Source organism: Cryptotermes secundus, unplaced genomic scaffold (genome assembly GCF_002891405.2).
Source record: "Cryptotermes secundus unplaced genomic scaffold, Csec_1.0 scaffold26, whole genome shotgun sequence".
Lineage (NCBI taxonomy): Eukaryota > Metazoa > Arthropoda > Insecta > Blattodea > Kalotermitidae > Cryptotermes > Cryptotermes secundus.
This window is the reverse complement of record NW_019743656.1, coordinates 1,753,483-1,769,199: the sequence shown is the minus strand read 5'-3', so window position 1 is coordinate 1,769,199 and position 15,717 is coordinate 1,753,483. Positions and strand designations below refer to the sequence as shown.

The window sequence follows — 15,717 nt, the reverse complement described above, 5'->3', positions numbered from 1 at the left end:
ACCACATGTTGGCAATGGGGCAGTCACGTGGGTTACTGTGTAGCTGGAAATTTTAATCGATTGAATTAGTTCACAGGAGTGTTGAGCATGTTGTTATGATGTGGGTTTTGAGGGTTAGGTTTATAGAGCAAGGGTGTTCTGCACAATTAACTTTGGCATACACACAGTATATATTTCACTTGTACCTTGAAGAAGAATAGATACAAAGTGTAATGTTCTGTGATACCAGTCACGATATTTTATGGATTAATAGTAGTATTAGAAGTTGTTTCATATACAGGACACCTCTCTCCTTTTCCGGGTAACAAATGGTTGTTGCATCATAGGAGCTTTATACGAATGTGTACGTGAGAACTAGAATGTTGATATTACAACTTAAAAATATGTAATGACAGGCAACATTATGACGTGGTTCAATATAGGGAGACGCTCGGTTGTTGGACGTGTGTCCTGGCTCCACAAAACACAAACATTATTTTCAAGAAAGTTTATTAATTTCGGTTTAGTGCCTAAAAGCCTAAGAAGACTCTCCATGTTGCCAATGTTTAGGCAGTTCCTAATTCCATGTAGTACAAAATTGACATGTATTGTCCAAGTTAAGTACGTACATGAAGGAGCTGAAAGTGAAAGTGATAGTGAATTAGAAGATTCCCCAGAAGAAGCAATTGATCTCTTCAGTCAATCTGAGACATTATCTTTTAGACAACTACTGTGCTGTAATTCAGAACACCCTCTTATTAAACAGCTGAATGCATCTACTTCAGTACAAGATGTTTTTAATTTCGTGAAGGAGCATGAATATGAGTTAGACGGTCAACTAGTGAGCCAGGTTGTGGTTGTTTTGTGGGATCTTCAGAAGAGTTTCTCTAAAGTAAATGTTCTTGATTTATGCCAAAACCAAGTTACTAGTTCCCTGTTAAACTCGTGTAACATTCTTAACAACTATATTAATGAGGTGTGTGGACATCAAGATTTTGAGATGCTTTTGCAATTGGTGGACCGATGGAATGGAGATATGTCTGTAGATGCACTCACAGCAACTCTGCTGTATTTAAATAAAATGGGCGTGAGTGTGTATCATCCTGTAATGCAGAAATTAATAAGTCGCTGTGAATCTGCAGTGGAATGTTATGGACCAAGGTTTCCTCTTTCAGCCCTGTCTCGTTTTGCTGTGGCAGTTCACAGCAGAAGAGGACTGTGGCCAATCTTTGTTGCCAAGATGATGCTGCCACGCATATTGGCTGGTATTGGTACGTTGTTTAATGCTGGACTTTGTTAGAGTATAAAAGGATGGAAGAACATGTTCCATAATGGAGTACACACACCTTTAAAAGGCATTCCTTTTTGTACAACAAACGTGCCCAAAACACATGTTCTTCATTTTTGTTACTGCTTAGAATACAGATTCAAGTTGTAGAATTTTTAGATAAAGATCCAGAATATGGTATAGGTCCTCCAGGCTGAACATAACCAGGATAGAACACTGTGAAATCAGAAACTTCCCATACATGTGGTTTGGTCTGGATCTGAAGCCATATTCTACAACTTTACCATCTAGAACAGTTTACTGTGAATAGTACATGAAGTTAATTATTTCTCTTTTTGGCTGATATTTTGGACATTATCCACCATCTCACTTTTGTCTAACCTCAGATCTCATCCAGGTTGAAGAGTCTGAAGACAAATGAAGTGAATATGAAAATTTTCCTTTCCAGAATCTTGCAACAATGTAGCAGACTTCCAATACCTAAGTATATGCCTCATTAATATTTGCCAGTTAGTCAACTGCACTCTCTTGAATGCATACAAATCCAAAGTAGATGATCTAGTAGGCAATGGAATAATCACAGCACAGGATTCCAAAGCTATTACTAAAGCTGTTAGATTCCTTAACCTGCCACAATGGTCCCACCAGAATGACCCCACCATACGGAAACTTCTTCTGGTTCTGAAAGGAAATATTTGTGGAGTGTCACCGACAGATCTCATAACCATTCACAAGGTAATTTTTTACACAATTCTTTTATAATAATCTGATTAATATTTAAAAATTCAGTACTACCTTACAGAAAATACACTGCATCTCCATTACAAAGACAGGCTGATTAATGCTGTATATGGAAATAATGGCTGTTTTTCTGAAAATTATAGAAACACATAAATACACTGTATGGGCAAAGTGCATAGATTTTTAATGTTGCTGCAGGTAGTATATACTACTCTGTCCAAAAAGTATCCGACCTTGGGCCGGGAATAAAAGTTCTGTATCAGGGTGGTTACAATACCTAATTGCCTTCAAAGTAGGCCTCTTGTGACTCCACACACTTAGCCCAGCGGTCCTTCCATTGCTGGAAGCAATTCTGGAAGGCTTCTTTTGGAATGGGGTGCAGCTGCGCCATCGTGTTCTGTATGATGTCCTCGTGGCTGTCAAAATGGCAGCCTTTTAGCGGTGTCTTCAATCTCGGGAACAGCCAGAAATCACAAGGAGCCATGTCAGGAGAGTAGGGAGCCTGGCAAACCTGCGGAATGCTGTGCTTGGCCAGGAAACCCTGGATCAGGTGCAATGAATGGGCTGGGGCATTGTCATGATACAGCTGCCAGTTGTGTGCGTCCCACAGCTCCAGTCTCTTGCGCCGAACTGCATCACGAAGATGGCAGAGGACTTCTTAGTAGTACTGCTTATTGACAGTCTGGCCTAGTGGTGCGCACTCATGATGCACAACACCCCGGTAATCGAAAAAAACAGTCAGTATCACCTTCACATTGCTCCGAACCTGTTCTGCTCTTTTGGGCCTCAGGGATGTTGGATGCTTCCATTGTGACGCTTGGACCTTGGTTTCCGGGTCATATCTGTACACCCATAACTTGTCACCAGTGATCACAGTCTTCAGGAACTCAGGATCCCTGTTGGCGCACTCCAGCATGTCCTGCGCGACCTCAAGGCAGAGTTGTTGCTGCTCCGGCAAAAGCAGTTTGGGCACAAATTTTGCTGCCACTCTTCGCATGCCCAAATCCTCAGTTAAAATTGTGTTTGCAGAGCCTCTGCTGATCCCAACCTCATCAGCAACTTCACGGATGGCCAAACGATGGCCCTCCATGATCAATGTCCAAACTTTTTCAGTAACATCATTTCAGATCGTTGATGGTCTCCTGGAACGCCGGTCACTGTCCACCGACATACGGCCATGTTTAAAGCACTTGAACCGCTTCAATTTGAGTAACCCCCATTGCATCATCGCCAGTGCTGAATTTTGCGAATTGTTTCCGCTTGGGTATCCCCAAGTTTCTGACAAAACTTAATGCAGTATCGCTGCTCCAAGCGTTCTGTCATCTTGAGCGAAATGAGAATGCGATGAACACGTGTTACACCACTTCACTATCTGGCAGCCACAGACGCATTCGGCAGTGTTGCGAGTCAGCAAAAAATCACGCATGCGCATGAAAGTCCCTTCTACCACTACACTCAGTTTCCCCAACCCTTTGGCCATTACTTACAGCGGAACAAAATAAAGTCAGATACTTTTTGGACATACGGTATATTTACCACTGTACAGAAGGAACAGTTTAACAGTGGGAAATGAAGGTTATGGCAGTGCAGTATTTCTTACTTCAGATGTGACATACCCTAATATATTACTTATTAGTTAGCCCTCATATCTGTAACATTAAACTTTTTTGGGAGGGTGGTAGATGTGAACTTCAGTTTTGAAAGAAGGTCACTATAGCTGCCAACTGTTTTGACAGGTTCTTCAGAACATGTTGGAGCCTGCTGACATTGTGGATGAAATGCATGAAGCTGCCAGCCAGTTGCTGTCGCAAGTGGAAAATGAAGGAGTTTCCAGCAGTCCTATAGCATTCAAATGCATAACAGACTTGCTGTCATGTCTGGTCTCTTTCTCATCTCCAACACAAAAGCTGGCACTTGAAAAGCTTGTACAACAACACATTGAAGAATATAGCTCTGCATTGTATTTTCCAGCGCTTTTCAGGATTCTGCGGCAGCTAAATACGTCGAATGTCGAACTTTATGATGCATTCTGGACACGAACCCTTGACATCATGCAGAATATGCCAACAGAGAGGGAATATTATAAACTGTTCCAAGTTAGTCATAGGTTAGTTCAGGAAATTCACATTTTACTATAACTTGGACTTCCATATGGAAAGTTTTTGTTTTATTCACCTGATATTTTTCACACAAAGTACTTCATGAGAACTGAACAAATTGTCTCAGTCAGCAACACTTCTTTCTTGTATTCATGAAGAGTCGTGTTCAAACTGTGTTCAAGACTATTTACAGATTTTTCATCAATTTACTCAGTCACTCCAGGCAGATGCTAGCAACTGACATTGATTTTAAGTAAACCATAAATAAGTATATGGCTTCAGGGGTTATCATTATTTTTGAACATATGACTGTAATTAACATTTATCATTGAATATCCTCATTTGAAATGTTGCTTGCACTTAAGTAAAGATAATAAGTATTTCAGGGAAGCATGTCATTGGAATGAAATGGAAAGTTGTATTTGACAGATTTTTATGTGTTAGAGTTTATACAATACAAGTTGTTTCTAATTTTGAATAATTTCTTTTTCGATTTAATTCTTTAAGATTAAAGGTAGGAGATGAAGTTCTGCCTGTTCTTAATTAAGCACCACACCAGAAGACATAGGGGTAGAATGAAGGTATAGCTCCATGCCTTCTGAACCTGGGCACTAGATGGAGGTGGGTTGTCAGCTTCATGCCCCAACCCCAGTATCTGTTGGGTAGGAGGCTGAGTGGGCCCCATTCCAAATCTTTTCATGGTGCAGAAGAGAAAAATCTATGTCTCTACTGACAATCAAACCCCAGCCATCCAACCACTAGCTAGTCATTAAAGTCTACAGTTACTGGGATACCCTGGTTCTTAATAATATAAGAATATTTGTAATAAATGCTTGTAAATTTAGTTCATGTATAGTGGATCAGACACAGGAGGGAGCGTTTGCAGATGAGTTGAGGGCTCATATCAAAATATCAATGAAAGGAAGAACATATCTTTTTTGCTTATTGGGGGGTGGAGTCCAACTGGGTCCACTTGGCATGGCGGCCGCTGATTGGCCTATTTCACCTGCCCCGGGTGATTATGATGATGGAGAATTTGGTGGAATGTAGATTGGCAGGGGAAACCGAAGAACTCGGAGAAAACCCGCCCAAGCACCACTTTGTCCACAAGAACATATCTTGTTGACACCTTGAACCTTTTCTGTGATAATAAGGTAAAGAACCCACAGACTGTGTGGAAGGTGGGGAATTTCTTGAGAGGCAAACAGGTACAGCTTCTGAAGAAAGTCTCTGCTCCATGGAGTTAATTAGCATGAAGATTGGAACAGGGATAGTGCAGTCAGTATAGTGACTGGCTATAGGCTGGACAGTTGAGGGATCAGAGTTCAAATCGCAGTGGGACCAAGATTTTTTCTTCTCTATGTTGTCCACACCAGTCCTGGAGCCCACCCATCTTCCTATCGAGTGTTTAAGGGAGGGGGGTGGGGGCTTTTTCCCAGGGGTAAAACGGCCAGGGTGTGGCTCACCACTCACCTCCTGCTACTGCCAAGGTCAAGAAGGTGTGGATCAATACATTCACTCCTCCATGCGCCTTCATGGAGTAGTGCTTAATTAATTAAGCACAAGAACAACTTTACCTTACCTGTACCTAATGCATGAAGATTACTGTCTTCTGAGATGTGACACAGTGTAGCCTGGTAGAAAAGTGTCCTTTCAGACGCCCCTTTGGATTAACTGACTGGGAACTCTATTTGGTACCTTGTTACTGTCTCAGAAACTATTGAACATCCAATTTTCACTTCTGCACTTGCTCCCGTCTACCAGATCACATGACATCACATCTGAGAAGAGAGTGTAAGAACCTCATATCTCACAATTAATGCATAATTTTCTCACCTTAAAGATACATGTATTTCAACAATAATCTCAGTGGAAGATACCGTCATTATGAGCTAGAAAGGCAGATGATCCAGTGGCTATGGAATGAAGTGGAGAATGGTACCATAGGCATATTGCCATCAAAGTTTGCACAAGTCACTTCATTTATATTAGCTTATGGTAATATTGGTCAAAGAAGGTCTGTCATTTCTGAATCTGCCCTAACACAAATGGTATGCAAAGTATTGGATATGAAGCTACAATTCAGCAAACTTGACTGCATGTACATTTCAAGAGGACTTCAAATTGGTAAAATTCTGGCGTCCCAGAGAAGCATTTCTTCACGCTTTCTTGACGTATTCACAAAGATAGATACAGCCATGAACAGCTGTGCCCAACAACATTTAAAGGAAGAGGTGTTATCACTTCCAGATATAACCATCATGATGAGAACTTATATCAGCAGGAGCAATGCATGGGAGACACAGCTGTTTGAGAATTTAATTAAAAGGTAATGCTTTTACAATATAAAACTTCAGTTTACTGATTTAATTACTTCTATAAACATTAAATTTTCCTACTGAATTTGTACAGTGAAAGGATGAACTTAACTGGACAGTTATAACTGCATTAGTAAGTGATGTAAAATGCTGTAATATGGCTTTTGTATTTATTGCTGATAGTGAAATATTTTTGTGTGGCACTATATAGTTATTCAGACTGATAAATGTTACATTTTACAATTATTATCAAGTCCTTCAAAGTGTTTATAAAGAATATTACCAAATAGTTTCAATTTCAGACATGAAAAATTGAGTGGTGTTACTTCTTCGAAACTGTTGCGAGATATTTCAGCCAGTATGTTGACGACAAATTGTTTGATACCCAGTATGTCGGATCAGCTGGTGAACTATGTTGTTGAGAATGGTGATCATATTCTGGGTGACACAGCTGTCAAACTGCTGTATATGTGTTACTCCCTTGGTTACATGCCAGCACAAGCTGAATCTTTTTTTTCTGTTGCATCAAATGTCATTTTAAGGTAAGCAGCAGTCACAGAATTACTTGGAAATGATTTTCAGTTTGTCAATGTTAATAAAATATTATCCTATCTTAAAAATTTGCTGGAACATATGTTGGGACATCCCTGTTTTCTTAGGTGCATTGACAGCAAGAAATTGGATAAGTGCACCTATTAGGTTCATCATGCCTGTTTTCTGTCTTTCCATCCATCTCCTATCATGTAACAATTTGAGAATTATTGAATACATTTTCACTAGAGACTATTATATCCAGTTTTTTGTTTTATTTATTTATCTGTTGTTCATTTAAACATGCTCTCAGCAACTGGGATTAAAAATGCCAAATGTCAGAAATTATGAATTGGAAAGGAAGGGTCGTAGTTAGAAGTTCTGTCCTGGTACTTAACTGATGGAACTGAGGAAAACCATGAAACATTTGTCAGGATATGCTCCTCCTGAGTATGAGTCAGAAATATTACTGCCTGAGCAAACTGAGTCCAACTTTTTTTAAAATTGATCAGCAACAACAGATACTTCACATGACAAGCTATGTGCATTACTGCTAGTGTCTGAAGCATAACTTACTAAATACTTATTGGAGTGGAAACATTTTCAAATAATGTTGTGCAGAAAAATGAAAGATATATTTTGTCTAATACACCTTTCCTGCAGGTCATAGAGTTTTTGAGATAATTAAGCAAAAGTGAATATTATGATGTGTAAAGGCAAGAACAGGGCAGATGTGCCAGAATTGTTATGCTCTGTAAACAATTACTAACTTGTTGGTTATGGAAAAATTACCTTTATACATACTACGCTTATGAGATCTATCGTTTCTCAAAACAGGGATAAAGAACGAATGCAAGTGCTCACATTACTTCAGGCAGCCATTGCACTGTGCTTCTTTCATCGTCTTCCAGAGGAACTTGTTCATTTTATCTTCACTGTTGATTTTCTTGGGAGACTGGATGAAGAGATGCTCCACTGTTATGCCAAGGTACCTCAAGGAATTGCTGTTATAATGAAATTTTGAACAGTTCCTTGTAATGATCGATATTGAGTTTAAAGCCGACATTCAGTAAAGTTTAACTTCAGAATTTGAAGTTCTTCTCATAAACTCTTAACAGATTTGAAGGCGATTTCAAGCTTTGAGAGCCATGTGATGGTAATGTTGATTCCATTTTTAGGTGGATTGCACTGTAAGTGGAACTTCCAGTTTGACACAGTGTCACTTCGAAAGCACAGCCAATATTACCAGAGTTAACTGAAATGTTAAGTTCATGTGAATTGTCACAATGTTTACATGCCTGTTTTGTCTTTACAGGAATCATACTGTGTCCGTGTTCGACATGCGATGATGCATCTTAACCGTGCAGTATGCATTGATTATCCAGAGACTGACGTACCATGGTTCCATGAGAAATACTGTCAACAAGTTGCAGCTCTAAGTAATGTTGTTTAGGTAGTTTAATTGCAAAATTACATTAATGGAACACCAGGCACTGTACGGTGCTGTCCTCAGATAGGTCAAAGTGCCCTTGATTACTGTCTCTGCAAATGCCTTGCATACAGAGTCAGTTGCTATCAGCACAATTAATTCACAAGGATCTGTGTGTATAATGGCTTTGTGTCATGAATGTAATTTGGCATCAACATTTTAATTCACAGAGGTAATCATGATTTTATGAATATTTGTTTCTTCTGCATCTGGCATCATTTCCATTTTATACAGGTCAGTGGCCATACCACAATTCAGGTGCTTAGATGCTTGCCTTTCGACACGGAGCCTCAGGTTCGATCCCAGGAGACTTCATTTGAGATTCTTGGTGGACAAAGTGGAATTGAAGAAGGTTTCTGTCTACATTTCTTCCAGCTAACCCCTGCTAATCTCACGCTTCATATTTTTAAGTTAAGAGCTATGTTCTTGACCCAGCGCTTAAGAATTACAGAGTAAAGAAGTTAGGTTTTATGAATGCTGTACTGTTAAATTTGGGAACAACAGTAACAGATCAAAACCTGATTCAGGAGGAAATTAAGAGGCGATTGAACTCGGGTAATGCTTGCTATCATTCAGTCCAGAACCTTTTGTCTTCTCATCTGTTGTCAAAAAACATAAAAATTAGGATATACAAAACTATAATTTTGCCTGTAGTTCTGTATGGGTGTGAAACTTGGTCCCTGACATTAAGGGAGGAAAACAGACTGAGGGTGTTTGAGAACAGGGTGTTGAGGAGAACATTTGGACCGAAGAGAGATGAAGTGACAGGAGCTTGGAGAAAACTGCATAATGAGGAGCTTCATAACTTTTACTCTTCTCCAAGTATGATTAGAATGATCAAGTCAAGGAGGATGAGGTTGTCAAGTCATGTAGCACTAATGGGGGAGATGAGGAATGCGTATAGGATATTGGTGGGAAAGCCAGAAGGAAAGAGACCACTGGGAAGACCAAGGCGTAGGTAGGTGGACAGTATTAAAATGGATCTTAGAGAGGATGGGATGGTATGGATTGGATTGATCTGGCTCAGGATAGGGACCAGTGGAGGGCTCTTGTGAACGCGGTAATGAACCTTCGGATTCCATAAAATGCTGGGAAAGTCTTGAGTAGCTGCAGAATTGGCAGCTCCTCCAGAAAGGCTCAGCTCCATGAGTAAGTAAGTAAGTAAGTACTGTTAAATTAAACATGAGATAGGTTGACCCATTGTCTTGTTTACTTCACAGGATCTCCTAAAGCGAGTCCTTTTCATGATGATGTCCATCAGAGTTTGAGTTCTGTGATGGGAACACAAAAGTTAGTCCAAGTAAATATGTACTCTCCATACTTTTATGGAGTAGGTAAGTTCATTTGGTGTTCTAGAATTTCAGTATAATACTTCTAACACTTCCTTAGTGTTGAACATGGAGACATTGATTTCTGAGCCTTGATACAGATGAAACTGTTTGTAGCTGATTGAATAGCACAGCATTGCACTTCTCTTATCAGGCAAAACAAGTATATATATATATATATCATTACAGTTAGGTCTTAGATGTTCCCTGCTCCTTTTTTTGTTAGTTATTAAGCAACAAAAAACAAACTCTGTGGCTAGAGTCTGCAAGCAAACTATACAGTGCCACATGTCAGCGAAGTTAGTGCCAAATTTAGTGGATAGAGGGTGTCACATATTCAGCGCAATGGATCCCCACAGCCGTTATTCTCAGTTTTCTAGGCCAGTGCCGCTATATCCTTGAAATGGCTTCTCAGTTATCCTCACGAGGCTGAGTGAACCCCGTTCCAGACCCACTACTTCCCAGACAACCTGGTAGTGCTGGGTATTGAACCCAGACATCTGGATCTGTAGGCAGGAACCCTGACCGCTAGACTACAGAGGCAGTCAACACTGTCAGTATATGTAATTGGATTGTAGAATGATCGATGAATGATGAAATGGAATGATTTTGGAAGGATGTAGACATGGCCTAATTGAAATACTATTTCAACATTTGGTTGGAAGGACTGAAGAAAACCAAGATGATCATCAGTCAGTATAGCTGGTATCCTAGTCAAGATTCAGACCAAGCATCTACCATGTAGAAGTCTAGAGCAATGTTGCTATGCCAACCTCTTCATAGTTTCAGATGTTGGTTGGGCAGATGCACTAGCATAGTGATGCTTCTTGGGGTGCAGCTTAACAGCCTGGTATCTCCTATGTGATTGTATCCTATATCTGCACACTCTCACACGTCTCATCCCACCCAACATGAACACGAAACACATCAGAAGCACTCACATGTTTGTTGTCAGCAATTTAACGTAGAGAACCCATTTTCTTTCGGTTTAGAAAAGTTATTTCTTGGAATTGGAAAGGGGTTTGATGAATGTCATTGGTCGAGGCACTATGCTACAAGCTGGAAGATTGTACTTTTGATTCCCAGTGTGGTCATTAGATTTTTCAGTTGATCTAATCCTTCCAGCCACACTGTGTCTCTGGGCTTGACTCAACCTTTAACAGAAATGAGTACCAGAAATTTTCCTGGGGCTAAATGGCACCCTGTGCATAAGGCTGACAACCTCACCGCCATCTGTGAGCTGATTGTCTAGGAAATGTGGGAGCCTCAATGTTGATGCATGTGCGTGTATGTGAGAGAGAGAGACCATTGGGCACATAATGCAGTTACAGCAAGAGACAACAAGGCAACAATGCCATCTGGACATCACTGTTCAAGAATCAGTGATAAGAAATGGAAAGAAAAATAAGCTGTAAGATGAGTAATACAGGTATTTCCTGGCTGTTTTGTCTTGATGTTACTTTTCTTTAACTTGATTTCATATGCATTTGTTTAGTTCATGACCTTACTTACAACCGAGCGAACGGCCGCACCATAGCTCAAGCGGTTAGTTGCTGGCTTCCCACCACGGTAGCCCAGGTTCAGTCCCTGGTCTGGTCAAGTGGGATTTGTGGTGGACAAAGTGGCGCTGGGGCAGGTTTTCTCTGAGTACTTCAGTTTCCCCTGCCAATCTTCATTCCACCAGTTGCTTCACAATCACCCTCACCTATTATCTGGGGCTGGTACAATAGGCCAGAAGTGGCCGCAGAACAAGGGACTTAGTCTCACCCCGCTAGCAATGAAAGAAAAAAATGCAACTGAGTGATCAAATTATGCTGAAAATAAAAGGAAGAATAGTTTCATACTAAGAAACCTGTAATTTGTTCTCAGAAATCATTGCCTCATGATTCCTGAAATTAGCTGTTTCATGTTTTCACACCTCCATTTTTACAGATTTCCAAGTATTGTTGAATAGGAACAAGATGCCTGTCAGTATCAAACATCAAGCAGACTCAGATATTACTAGGTGAGACATTTTACAGAATTTTATTTCTTTAAAATTTAAAATGTATTGTTTGCACATCATCATACATGAATTGGCATTGCCACTGTCGGTATTTAGCTTATAGTTAATGTATTGCCACTGGTGAAATGGTTATTGAAAGTTCAAAGAGTAAATTTAATTGTTCCCATCAGAAACTACAGTTTCCACAAATAACTCTTCCTTTGATCCACCCTTACAAATTATAGTGCTTTAGGGACACTTTGAAATCACATTTTCAGTTAATATACTAATGCTGAATGTGAGACTGCAGTACCAACGGAATCATAAGTACCTCTTACATACTTAATTACTTATTTATGGAGCTGAGCCCTTCTTGAGGAGAAGCCCAATCTGCAGCCACTCAAAAATTTCTCAGCATTTTATGGAACCCGAAGGTTCGTTACCATGTTCACAAGAGCCCTCCGCAGGTCCGCATCCTGAGCCAGATCAATCCAATCCATACCATCCTATCCTCTCTCTCTAAGATTCACCCAACTACCCCTTGGCCTTCCCAGTGGTCTCTTTCCTTCTGGCTTTTCCACCAATATCCTATATACATTCCTTGTCTCCCCCATTCGTGCTACATACCCTGCCCACCTCATCCTCCTTGGATAAGTACCTCTTACTGCTGTTTATTATTGCCATCTTCTGGTTCTTTTTTTAACTACTAAAAGTAACATGCATAACACACAACCAGACAGTCATAAACTGTATCCTTTTATAAGTATTAATAGTTTATGGAAGTGAACATTGGAGTAGAGTTTTTCATATTTTGGAGATTCTGGGTTCAAATCATCGGCTAGTTTCCACTTTCTCTGCGTTCCTCGCTCTTTCTTGACAAATGCCAGGGTATTGTCTTAACCTTTCCCAATCAATGGATATACTTGGTCCACAACTGGTACAGTAAACCCTTGCTAATACGGAGTAATTGGAGTGGGGAGATGATCTGGAGTAAGCGATATCCAGATTAGTGAAGCAAAAAGTAGCCCTGAAAGACGAAAAAATCTTAGGACACAGATAAATGAAAATTGAATGATGTAAATAGTGCTGATGAAAATAAATAAAAAATCCCATTAAAAACTGTAGAACACAGTACATTTATTATTTTGTTGATAGAAGACTTAGAAGCTGTACTTTGTTTTTGGACATAAAAATGCAGGTTTGAAGAAATCGTCAGGTTTTTTATGAATAGACAAGTAACTCATCTACCTTCCTAAATGCCATTGTGTTTTTTAAAGCATATACTCAACTGTGAATAGTATTTTTCATATTTCAGTCTGGTTTATCTGTAACTGAATTAATGAGGGTTTCCAATATTTCCCTCCACCAATCCTAATGTGCACGTGGTATGCCATGAATTTTGTAAGGTTGTTGCAGCATGTAATGACAAAATGGGTAGAGCTAGACTGGCAGGACTTGGGGGTTGCTGTTTCCACTTAACCAATAAATGATGAGAGCTATTCACAGTCTTGTTCTGAGGCTGAGGAAAGTATTTCATGCTAAATGAACCAGAAGGGATTAAATGTGGTCTTCACCTCTTCCCTACATATCCTTTCAAGTTTATAATTTATCAATTATCCTACCATTTGATGCTACATAATCTGAGGTACTGATAGCATCATTAAATAAGCAAAGAGTAAATAAAACAGCCCATGAAGTAACAAGATGAAAGATGCAAATTTTTATATTAAAAAGTCCTGTCATTTACCACATTTTCAGGAGTGTAATATATATTCTTTTAAGGTGTCTTTCTAGAACTTCTCAAGACCACAGCATTTATATTGAGTGAAATAGTGATTTCAGAGTGTTCCTCGAGTTCTATAGCTTGTAAGAGTGGATCAAGGGACAGGTAATCTGTTGAAACTGTAACTAGGGAAGGGAAATGTCAAATTTTTCCAGTTGAATTTTCTACAGGTGTTCCATTAGTGTTACATTGTTTCCAGGATTGCAATTCTCTTGTGGATCAAGGATGCATTTACCAATGGTGTGTCACAGCTGTGTGGCGAACAGCAACTAAAGCAACGTCATCTGGAAATGATGGGCTACAAAGTCATAGGGATAAGTTCATCTGTTTGGAATTCTATGTACATGGCTGAAAAGAATGCAAAGACTGATTATTTGCGACAGAGAATATGGCCATCAACAACTGATTGTAATTCAGAATACCACTACAAAAGGTCATGATAGGCCATATGTCTGTAACAGGGAAATGTATTACTAGTTCAAAGAAATAAAAATAGACTGTCACATGTTACACAGATGTACTGGGTTTTCAGACTATTTCCATCATCCAGATTCTAAATAACTAAGGAAAAAGAAACATTTCATAAACTGTCTTCCCTCACCTGATGACAGAAACATTTCCAGTTTCCAGCTTTCTTTTTCCTTAGTTATTTAGAATCCGGACAATAGATAAAGTCCGAAACCCCAGTATCTCTGTGTGTTATACACCATCGTCAGAACCCTATAGTATCTACTTGTCACATTCTAGTTTTGCATGATTGGATGAATGGTTTTATTGACACCTTTTACAAACCACTCAGATATAGGCAATTATAGCCCTGTGACTGATCTACACTCTTTACAGGTCACCATTACACACTAGTGTTCTCAGTCTTCACTGGTCATATCCTGGAAATGGATTTATGATAGTCTCGTTGCCACAGTAGCACACATGAAGTCTTCTTTTCACAGCCTAATTCCTTTCTTACCATCTCTTCTCAGTCATTCAACTGCCATCTCTAGAGAGACTTTCAATTCTGATTCAATTCGTCTGTTCCCAAGCTTATATCCTAGCCGGCTGTTATCTCCAAACTCACCTGACTCAAATTATCTTTATCCTTTTTATAACCCCCAGGCATGGATCACACAAAAAACACAGCTCCTGTATTGTTGTATATATAGTTTCCACAGAAACATGTTTACTCAGTTGTTCCTTAGCAAAGGCTGTACGCATCACATCAATGTATTGTGACAGTTCCTTTACTGTTGCATGCGGCCATTACCTAGCAACAGCTGTTTTCTGGCTTCACAGTTCTTGCTTTGAGCAAATATGCCACAATATTTTAACATTTACATCATGTTTATTTATTCTTGCTGCAATTCTGTGCCAATTCCATACATGATTAACAGTGTCTCTATGTTGTTAGAATGATTAGATACAATTTTCCAGGTAAAAGAGCACCATACTACTATGGTGTATGAAGGAGCAAAAGTGAGCTCCTCACATTTGTAACCTTGGCATCCCAGCCGCTTTACTGCAGTTGAATGAGCCTTCAGTACCCATTGGTTAGGAAGACTGAGTGAACCCTCTGACCTGGTCTGGATGTTGTGCATAACAGAAATTATTTGGACCTGCCAGAAATCAAACTCTTGAGTACTTGATCATCCAGCCCATGGTCTATAACATGAAGGTTGATCCATTTAAAAGGACTCATGGTGTTATTACTTAAAATCATCCCTTTACACTAGTTACAAGACAATGTTAGAAAGTAGCATCCACAAATTGAAAATTCAAAGGCAGTAATAGAACAGATGCATCAGAATTGTTATTCTGTGAATACATTTTGTAAATTTTAATTTTTATGGCTCATGATAAATTACAAAATTCTAACATTATGATGATGTTTAATTTTCGTTTTATATTCCTCTGTAGTTTCCTTCTCTCTTCTAGTGTATGTGACAATTTAAATTTTGCCATTTCTGTTTCCTACTGCAGACCTAACATAAAACACCCAAAAATTTTATGAACTTTACTTCATTTTGTTGCCAATATATACAATAGCCATGATTGTTGAAAGAATGTATGTGTGTGCTATGTCGTTTGTACTGTGATACCATGTACAAACGACATAGCACGCATGTAAACTACACTACTAATAATAAGAACATAAAATCAAGAAATAAATGACATCTCCCACC

The 15,717-nt window shown here is 39.3% G+C and overlaps 1 protein-coding gene across 3 annotated transcripts; it reads left to right on the top strand.

Moving 5' to 3' along the window:
- Positions 1-22: 22 nt before the first annotated feature.
- LOC111874204 (FAST kinase domain-containing protein 1, mitochondrial) lies at positions 23-15,414 on the top strand. Of its 3 annotated transcripts, none has more exons than XM_023869502.2 (10): positions 23-1,250; positions 1,716-2,002; positions 3,745-4,115; positions 5,951-6,436; positions 6,716-6,967; positions 7,794-7,944; positions 8,272-8,395; positions 9,666-9,779; positions 11,706-11,778; positions 13,740-15,414. In XM_023869502.2, the coding sequence occupies exons 1-10, from the start codon at positions 389-391 to the stop codon at positions 13,978-13,980; spliced, it is 2,961 nt and encodes a 986-aa protein (XP_023725270.1). In that variant the 5' UTR covers positions 23-388; the 3' UTR covers positions 13,981-15,414. The 3 variants fall into 3 exon arrangements, with proteins under 3 accessions (XP_023725270.1, XP_033611266.1, XP_023725271.1); XM_023869503.2 differs by having other exon boundaries at positions 24-1,250; positions 6,728-6,967; XM_033755375.1 differs by lacking the exons at positions 11,706-11,778; positions 13,740-15,414 and having other exon boundaries at positions 8,272-8,409; positions 9,666-9,740.
- The last annotated feature ends 303 nt before the right edge of the window (positions 15,415-15,717 follow it).

What these genes read in the sequence shown, in the direction of transcription:
- LOC111874204 (XM_023869502.2), top strand. Translation starts at nt 389, where the DNA reads ATGACAGGCAACATTATGACGTGGTTCAATATAGGGAGACGCTCGGTT. An exon ending in CTGTTCCAAGTTAGTCATAG is followed by an intron (nt 4,116 to 5,950) that starts GTTAGTTCAGGA and finishes CTCACCTTAAAG; the next exon opens with ATACATGTATTTCAACAATA. An exon ending in GCATCAAATGTCATTTTAAG is followed by an intron (nt 6,968 to 7,793) that starts GTAAGCAGCAGT and finishes TTCTCAAAACAG; the next exon opens with GGATAAAGAACGAATGCAAG.